The sequence below is a fragment of the Cicer arietinum genome, chromosome 1 (assembly GCF_000331145.2).
Source record: "Cicer arietinum cultivar CDC Frontier isolate Library 1 chromosome 1, Cicar.CDCFrontier_v2.0, whole genome shotgun sequence".
Classification (NCBI taxonomy): Eukaryota; Viridiplantae; Streptophyta; class Magnoliopsida; order Fabales; family Fabaceae; genus Cicer; species Cicer arietinum.
The window spans coordinates 9,037,333-9,047,643 of NC_021160.2; the positions used below are offsets into that span (position 1 = coordinate 9,037,333).

Here is a 10,311-nt window from a genome sequence, read left to right on the forward strand (position 1 = left end):
ATGGAAACACTAATTTCAATCCTAATTCACACGTTGAAATATTTACATTTTTTTATTAACTCAACTAGTTAAGTAATTTAGGTTAATGTGTTTCATTTCGCACTTGATATCATCAACCATAATTTTTTTTCCTTATTTCTAAACTAGACTTTAAATTATCATGATGCTATCTTCTGAAAAGAAGATGGGTAATTGGTAAAACAAAAGTAAACTCATCTTACATTTAAAAAGCACAAAATTAATAAATGGAAATAAATAAAACTTTATTATTCATTATTTAAATGTTCTTTTTTCATACTAAACAAAATCAAAATGCTAGATACAATTATAAATTGTCAACAAATTGCAGATCGATCAACCTACATTAATTACCATTAGAAATTCAAGGGAAAAAAAAGGAGAAAAAATTAGTACACTTTCCAACATTTTCACTGACCTCACTTTTTCTTTCATTTTCCCTTTCAAACTTCAAGATCTGCAAAATTCCATGCACTTATTTTACTTCCTTCCATTTTCCCCTCACTTTTTTTCTGTCTATCCAAACAAGATCACAAAAAGAGGTAAAATTGAAAATGCAGAGATCAGAACTGATCCAATCAACGTCGGAGGAGCCGCCGTGGACGGTGGCGGAGTGTGGAAGTAAAACGGAAAGTAAGGCACAATTGGGTTCGGAGGCGGCGGCGTCGGATAATTCCCACCATTCGGCGGAGGGTAATAATACCCGCCACCTCCACCTCCGGTACTCGCCGGCGGCGGCGGCGACGAGTAGTAATAAACAGAGGGCGGCGGCGGAGAGTAATAATATGAACCTCCACCGCCGCTGGAGCTCGGCGGAGAAGGAGGCGGAGGACAGTTAGTGGAAGAAGGTGGCGGTGAGGGCGGTGGCGGAGAAGGTGGCGGCGGCGACGGAACTTGACCACACGGCGTGCACTTCAGTTCATCTTTGGAGTTAGTTTTAAGATTCTTCAAATCTTTCAAACCAACCGCAATAGAAACATTGAGAGAAAACAACACAATCATGAAACAACATGTTGTTGTTCTTTGAAGTGTTCCCATTATTATGTTAATTTTTGAACACAATGAGAATGATGAGGGGGGGGGTTCTTTAAAATGAAATGGGGGGTATAATTATTGTTTTAAGAGTAGTATGTGTGTGTGTGAGAGAGAGAGTGGAAAGTTTTTGAGAAACAAAAGTGTTATTGCTATTTGAGGTGTGAAGTGTGGCGTGAAACGACTTACTCTTATCTTTTGAAGCTACACTATACAACACCTTGCCTTTTATCAATGCCACTATTTGTTTTATTTTTTATATTTTTTTTTTAATTTATTGGGTTAAAATAGTGAGTAGAAGACAGAAAACAATGGAGGACACCGACACGTTTTACTTTACCTGAAAGCAGCCACGTTTGAATAGAGTTAACGAGAGATAGACTTAGTTTGGACTTTGGAGCATATATTTTTGTAAAAAAAAATTGTTTTAAGATAATGACTATTTTAATTTTAACGACATTTCTTTTCAATTGAATGTTTTAAATAATATTTTTTAATATGTATTTATAATATTGAATAATCAATATCTAATAATAATAATTGAGTAAAAGTAAGAAAATAATTTAACTACGTATTCCAACATGTTCATACCTGAGTTACTAGAAATTGTTGACACTGACGTAATAGGGATTTGAATCGCATTCAGCAAGAAATGCATGCAATAATTGATAATAAGAGCTATTAAAATAGTGTATCAATGATCAGCACATTGGTAGCGGTTCATTTTAAATAATCAGCACTTTAGTGTATAGTTTTGACCGTGAAGAATTCAAATACATGTAATAATAGTTTTCTTTATGAGAATCAATTCTTAAATTTTAGATGTTTAGTTATTGGATCAATTTTAAGGGTCATATGAAGATTTTTAAAGTACTATATTAAAGTGAAAATTTGCTTGAAATTGAAGTTATAATTGGAATTACAGAAATAAAAATGTGGTCTTATCATTGTAGACGCTCAAAGTTGTGAAGCACAAATTGGGGGCTTTTTAAAGTAAGGTATGTTGACAGTTTAGTTAGATGAGGTCTTAATTAGGAGTTAGTGAGCTAGTGTGTCTCACTCTAGCAGCCCCATGTCACCAAATGATGCTTATTTTGGAGTTAGATATTTAGGTGAAATGTTAATAAGGTTAAAATTTGTTATGTTTAATTTGATGTATGTATAGTAGGAGGAGGTAATAAATGTGTAGGATGGTCCCATTGAAGAGACGTAAAGGAAACGTAAGAAGGCATTAAGAGGTGCAAAGTTGGATTCATCTCATTTATTTATTTATTTTTTTATTTATTTGTTTTGGGGGACGAAATGGGTTGGATCTCTTGGTGTACAAATTACTTCTTCCATCTCTTTTCGCCAATGTATTTATTAACCTCTTAGGATGTGTTTGGTGTAATATAGGAGAGACGAAAGGATGAATTTTAATGGAAGAGAACTCAAATACACAAAAAGATTTTAATGATTGTATGTTTGATTCAACGAGAGAAAATAAATTATAAATAATTTTTCAGTTATATAGAGTTGATCTCCTCTTAAAATTTGAATTAAAGATAAAAATGTAATTAATGTTTTGGTCGCCAATGTATTAGTGTTTTGGTCGAAAATAATTTTAATCTACTTAAAAATTGTTGTTTCAGTTATACTGTTAATACTCATACTCCCAAAACAAAAAATAAACAAATAAAAACTAATATAAAAATCTCATGCTAATAATAAAATAAATAAGTATAAAAATTTATGCATATAGTTGCGTTGAATTCGATTTAGTTCATTTTCAAATTCAAAATTTGTTCAAACGATTTTTACAAAGAATATTCAAATTGCAAACACATCAAATACAATTAATTTTATGAGATTTTTGATTTTTTTTAAATTGCTTTACAACTTTTATTGTGAACATTTTTAAGTAGTATTATTACTTCAAACTCAAATATAAGGAAAATGTCATATTTGATGCAAATATAAATAAAATTGAACTAATCTGATTTACGCATGCAAAACAGAAAATAAATAAAAATTGAGTTAGTTTAGATTTATTTTCATGTAATATGACACAATACTATTTAATTGAAGTTGTCGGTATGTAGTCCTTAACTGTAGACATGTTAGATATATATGTTATCGTATGAGTTGAAATGTGGCCACATGAAACAATCCAATGATAAAAAGTATTCCAAAGTTTGGTTTGTGGTAAAATTATTAAGAAATTGTGAAGGGCAAACGATGTTAGAAACCCAATTTTCCACCAGAAATGACCGTCCATGTTACCTTTCCAGGCTGGTTTGCCATAATTAAATACTACAATTCATAAAGTTACTCACTCATCCATCGCCCTCCGCCGTAGGCTCCACCACCAAAGGTTTTTTTTTTTTTTTGTGTGTGTGTGTGTTTCCAAAATCAAAATTATTACTATTATTTACCATTTTTCTATTTAGCCAATCAAGGTTTCTAAAAGAAACATGAAAAGATGCTGATATCTTTTCTTACCAAACCCATCAACATGGACCGATTCTATCAACATGGACCGGTTCTATTGCCGGTCACGTTTGATTAACATCAGACAATTTATATTTAATTTATTATTTTATATTATATAATTTAAATTAATATTTTGATATATTTAAATGTATGAATGCATGAATTTTTCTACTGATAAAAAATTTAAATTCTATAAATATAAATTATATATTTTATTGTTTCTTTTTTATTGTAGTTTCACTATAAAAATAAGATCGATATAAAATGAATTATATTAATATAAAACTTAATGCATTACAATTTTATTCACTGATTTGAGACCTCAGTTTTTTCTTATCATGTCCATGCAGTCAATTTTGAAGGTCAATAAGTTGGATATGTACATGATCTAAGATATAACATTATGCATCTCCGTTGATGTTTGATTTATGATGTCATTGTTGCTCATTTTTAAATCTCGAACGAAAAATTATAATATTTATCACAAAATAAAATAATACATTCTTAAATTGCATTGAAATTGAAAAATGGTTTACACATGTGTTGTCTTCTTTATAGATTTAAGAAATGTGAAACTGCATTCGTTTTGTAAGAAATATACAATCAGCCTCCTTAACTTCCAAGACATAAGATTTGAATTAGTGAATGATTCGACGACCAACAAAGAATTACACTTTATCCAAAGGTGAGACCAACTTTTAGAGTGGTGATATCGATAATATCTATAGAACCAAAAAAATTGACATAAAATGATGTAGTAACACCTAAATAATCCGAGAAGTAACCATCAATAGTGTCGCTTGAGTCCCTAAAATAGCGTTAATAGCAAAAATGTCAGTATTAGCTCTAAAAGCAGCATTAATATTACTAATAATACAATCTCAAAGAAATTTCCACTAAATAACTTGCAACTAATTTAACTAATTTGCAACTACCATAAACTAATTCTAACGCCCCCACAAGTTAGAATGTGGTTTAACATTTCCAAAATGAGATGAACTGTACAATTCAGAAAAAAGAAAATACAAGGCTAAAAGATTTTTTTGAAATACCAGACAAACATCCACTAAAATATTTTAAATGCTGAAAATACTTCAGCTATAATTTTTTAGTAGCCAGAATATCGGCAAAAATAATTTTTGAATGTTAGAAATACATGGTTAAGAGTTTTTGAATGCTGCAAATACAACGGTAAATATTTTAAATTTTTTATTCTTTCCTTGAAACAAGAGTAAGAAAGATTTTGATGCAATTTTGTTTTTCCATTTTATAGTAAGTGTTGAATTTAGAGTTTGTATCTCCATGCAAAGTATTCCCATCCATTTTTTTGTTTTTGAGCGAAATCTCTTGCACTAATTCTTTGGACATATCTCATTTTTGTTTTTTTTTTAAATATTCAATATTAATAATTAGTTGTTACTTTTATTAAAGTGAGAATTGAACATGCATGTGACCTCTTTGTCGTTTCAACTCTTTCGCTGCTGTTAACTTATTTTTTTCATTAATTATTTGTGTTTTATTTTCCTATTCTATCTTTGATTCATATATATCTTGAATAATTTTGGCGTCTACTTACTACATAAAATTTTGATTCCTCAACAACTTTTTATAGAATGTGAGGAGAGTGTTATCTAATGATGGTTATAAGTAAATGTGTTCAGAAAATTTTAAATTTAAGTATTTCACATGATTTCGAATAAGATTTAAATATTATATAAAGAAAGATATTATTAATCTTACAAATTTATTTTATAAAGATAATTTTTTTCTTCATATTATTATTAAGAATTGATCCAATATAAAAACTTAATAATGTAACTCTTCTATGTCATAATTATATAAAGACAAATTTATCCTTGACAATTAATTTTTTAAAATTTAAATTTAAGTAACATCATAATTATATGGAACTCTTTGTAAATAAAATTTGTCCCTTTATATATGATTCTCTTCAAATTATCAAAAATATTAATTAGTTTTTCAAAAAATATCTTTAACTAAATGTAAAGAATTAAAATATTAATTATTTATCTCTTTTAATAACTGAAGAATAGTTTTAGAAAATAATGTACATTATTAACAAATTTAATGTGAAAAATATTTTTTTTAATTTTTGTATATTCATTAAAGAGGTCTTTACATATAGAGACATAAGTAGTGATTTTTTTTCTTTCAAAATTCAAATTTTAAAAAATATATAACCTGATTGATGGAAAACTGTATTACTTGAGGGTAAATGAAGGAACAACACATAGTTGCAAAATCTTGTAAAAGCAGGATTAATTAAAGGCTGTTTTATGAGTTTGGATCCTCTATATTTCTCCAAAAAAAAATATTGAGATATCCGTTATTATAATTTTAGTGTAGAAATATATAATCAATGTCATTATTTTTTTTAAAAAAAATATGTGCCTTATATTATTTATATATCTAAAAACTTTGATAATAAAAAGAATAAAAATGATGATAAATGGAGAGGATCTTATTCAATTTATGATATTCCACTCTTTAGCCGTTCAGCATATTATTGGGATTGAGCTCTTGAAATAAGTGCTTCGGTTATATTTCTAGCCAGTATTAAGTAATATATGGACATGATACATTATTATTCAAACTTTTAGTTGCTTTTGCATTTTCAATGGCTGTCTTTGTCCAAGAGAATTTTTATACCCTTTTAAATATTATAATAGCTATATAACTTGATTGTTTTCACTTTCTACTACTTTCTAAGCGTTCCTTTTTTTTTTTTTTGGCAAAATATGTCAACTTTTCGTTAAAATGCCTCGTATTTTCCCGTTGGGTCACGTCGATGGGATCTATGAACAAAGACATTCATGTGGAAAGAATTTGGGCCCGGTCCCATTAATAAAATTGTAGAACACATACAGTATAAACATGTTATCTACATTAATTTACCCCGCAAGATTTTACATTGAAAAGCTGAATGAATATTCATCATATTCATATCCGAATTCAGCTAAATGTCTGTCTGTCTTGTTGTCCTAACTAGGATGGTAATTGATCCATCAATCATCAATTCATAGCTATGCTTTTTTACAACAAGTACTCGATCATGTGATTTGCTAAATTATTGAGAAAAAATCCAGTTTAAGGAATAAATTATAAAACAAAAATATAAAATAACTGTACACATAGTTAATATAAATAAATTTTCCTTAAATGAACACAATTAAAGCTTGAGTCACTCAACACTCTTTTAGGATTCATTATTTTTAGTATATCGTAGATCAAACATTAGACTTACTAAATAGAATGTTCAAGCAATATAAAAAATACGAGGAGATTTTTGAATTTTTATTTTGTATTGAAAGATTTAGGTTATTTTTTATAAAAACTTGAAATTATGTTGTAAATTTTTTTAAACTTATTTGAAACATGCATGGTGATTCTTATGATCTTGATAATCAAATTATATTTTAACATTTGAATCAAAATTAAATTTTGATTGATATTAAATTCTCTTAAAACTCTTGCATTGTTTTCTTTATATCTTCTCGAACAATATTAATTATCTAGGTTAATGTTGCATTGGTTGAAAGAGTTTTTTGAAATTAAAATTGTTAAAATCTTATTTATGATATAAGTAAAATAAATTAAATAGTCTTATATTGATTTCAATTGAAAATAATTCTTTAAGGAATCTTGGTTCAAAACAAATAATTAATAAATATTACATCAAAAAATGCAAGGAGAGTCATATTCAAATGTTATTATGTAGATAAATGTTGTTGTTAGTGTTGGATTTAGATGTTATTATTACATATTCGGGTGAATAGATCCATGTATAACTAATTTTACTAATTTAATTTTAGTTTTAGTTTTATATGAACTTTTTCAATACTTATGAAATTTTTATCTTTTTATTTTGAAGACCATCTATATATATATATATATTCTAATAATATATTTCTAAAACATATCTTTAAATAAGAAAATAAGAAAAAGCTTAACAAATCTTAAGAATATTGTAGATATAAGTATTACTCATATATTATAAAGAAATCTTATTTTAAATTTAAAATATATTTAAATACAAATCTACTTATAATTTTTTTTTTTAAATTTAGACATGTTATTCTCAACACTCTTCATTAACTAAATATTTTTCTTGAATAAAATCGCATATTTAAATTTTTTTATTTTGTCGTTGTGGTTGTGATTTTTTTTTCTTTTTTTTTTCGCTTATGTATTCATTCTCCTTCTTAATTAAATATTTTGATACCTCTTGTTGTGGTTTTTATTTCTTCATATTATTCATGTAAATATAAATATGTTTCATGTAACAAGTGTGTTTGTAGATTATACGTCATTATCATGTTAATAATTGGAGTACTAAAAAACAATCATGGATTCGGTTTTCCCCTCAAAAGAATAACAAATAAAAAGTAACTGTTACATTTGAAATAAATAATTTGTATCACGATACCGCAATAGAAGATGACGTGATAGATCTTTAAGCTGTTTTTTTTTTTTTTTTGCACAAACATTCAATGGGACAGTTACATATTAAATGAATGTATGGAGATAAAGATAGATCAATTTTGACCTCAAATGTCTAAGTCATACCCTTTTCTACTAATAACGAAAACAAATACTAGTATGATTTTTCTATTAGAGGACGACTGTTTGGACACGCTCGGCATTAATTAAATAGCATAATAATTTTTTATTTAAAATTAATTAGCATAACAATACTATTACAAGATATTAAAATCAGCGCCAGACAGGCCATGAGCACGAGACTATTGCCTATATATTATAGGGGGCCTTCATCACATCCAGGAAAATTGTTTATTGAGAGAAGAAAAAATAAATATAATGTTCTATAAAAGAAAAATATAGTACAAAGGCTTAAATTGTTTTTAATTAAAAAAACATAAAGATTTAATTAGTTATGAAAATTTAAAAATAATATTTTATAATATTATAAATTTTTATAATAAAGTAGATAAAAAATATTATAATATTTTTAAATAAAAAATATTTAATTCTCTAATATAGAACTAAAAAATGTGAAGTGCGTAAAGATAACAAACGAAATATAATCACTCCTGAAATAAAAAAAAATTAGAGAAAGAGTTGTGGGAACAACATCTATTTTTGTTGTAGGAATAAAATATTTAAAAGTATATTAAATTAAAGAAATAAATTTCCTACTAATAAAAAAAAATGGGGGCAAGAGCATCCTTAGCTAATGAATCTATTTGCATATGATTCATCAATCAAATCCGCCTAATTAAGCTCCTAACCTTAAATTAATTAATTATTGCTTTCCTCATCCTCTATATTATCAAAAACATCTAAAATATATTTTTGAATTGATCAACTTTAAAGATATTGAGATGAAAAAAGAAATACCAAATTAATATTATTGCTAGACCCATTGTATATATCTTCCCTAGCTTAATTTTTCAGTGCACAATTTGCTCATCCCACGTGCCATGATTTGTTCAATTAATCACTCAAAGGTTAATTCAAAACTCATGGTTTACGGTTTACCATTCTAACTATCATTCGACAATTTTGCATATATAAAAAAATTATATAATATTTTAACTATTGAGGTGTTTAATGTTTTAGTTAATCAAAGACACTAAAATATAATATAGAGCTTATATTCAAGAACATATGTTTAAAATATAAAATAGAGAAATATTTATTTTTTATTTAGGCTGGTTGTATCTTCTTGGATGTTCACACGTTTTGAGTTACGAATTTATATACAGTATGTAATTTCTATAGACAAGATCGTGACCTCGTAGGGACACTTGATAACGGGCATTTCAAATTTGAACAAACAACGTGGGCTGTTGTCCTCATGAGAACAATTTAGAGTACTCTAATGCACTATTATACCTATATATTTATTCATTCAATTTACATAAAAATATAATTTTATCATTTTATAAAATTTTCAATTTTTTATATCATTTAATTTTTCATTTGTCTTTCAAAACTTTAAAGAATAATTTTTGAATATTTTCTAATTTTTGAAATAAAAAAAGTAAGTGCACTCGAATTTTTCATACTTTTGAAATATTTTTTTGTCAAATTTTCAAGATTTTCGAAACATTCGAAATATAAATTTTCAGATTTAGAAACTTTCAAAATTTTTCAGATTTTAAAAAACTTTCAAAACTTTCCAAATTTAGAAACTTTCGAAATTTTTTAAATTTTTGAAATATAATCCTTATTTCGAATATTTGAAACTTCCTAAAATATTCAAAACTTTTGGAAGTTTCAAATTTTTGAAATAAATATTACATTCAAAAATTTAGAAAGTTTCCAAATCTAAAAAGTTTCAAAATTTTCTTAAATCTAGAAAGTTTCAAAAGTTTTCAAATATGAAATGCTTTGAAATTTTCTCTACTTCAAAAGTTTTAGATTGCTCCAAACTTTTAAATATTTGAAAAATTTCTATTTCGAAGGTATGAAAAATTCGAGTGCCACTTAATTTTTTCATTTCAAAAATTTGAAAATATTCAAAAGTTGTAGTGAGTTCTTTAAAGTTTCAAACGAGTGATGAAAGAATGAGTGGTAAAAAAATTTGAAGGTCTTATAAAAAGAAAAAATTGTATTTTCAGTTGAATGGGAGGGTGATAGATTTAAGTATGAAAATGCAAGGTAGAATACTCAACAATTCATCAGCATGCTCACATTTGTATGGTTCACCCATAATTTAAATGGTCGAAGTTATAAAATGAAATATAAGACAAAATAAGTAAAAATTTAATATATATATATATATATATATATATATATATATAT

At 26.5% G+C, this 10,311-nt stretch overlaps 1 protein-coding gene across 1 annotated transcript; it reads right to left on the minus strand.

Annotated features, from left to right (window-relative positions):
• Window positions 1-242: 242 nt before the first annotated feature.
• On the minus strand, window positions 243-1,261 carry LOC101498213 (uncharacterized). Its single transcript, XM_004487742.4, has one exon. It carries the CDS (start codon window positions 1,054-1,056, stop codon window positions 535-537), a length of 522 nt encoding a protein of 173 aa, XP_004487799.1. The 5' UTR covers window positions 1,057-1,261; the 3' UTR covers window positions 243-534.
• Between the last annotated feature and the right edge of the window lie 9,050 nt (window positions 1,262-10,311).

Bases quoted from the DNA above. Each gene is read 5' to 3' on its own strand.
- LOC101498213 (XM_004487742.4), bottom strand. From the start codon at position 1,056: ATGGGAACACTTCAAAGAACAACAACATGTTGTTTCATGATTGTGTTG.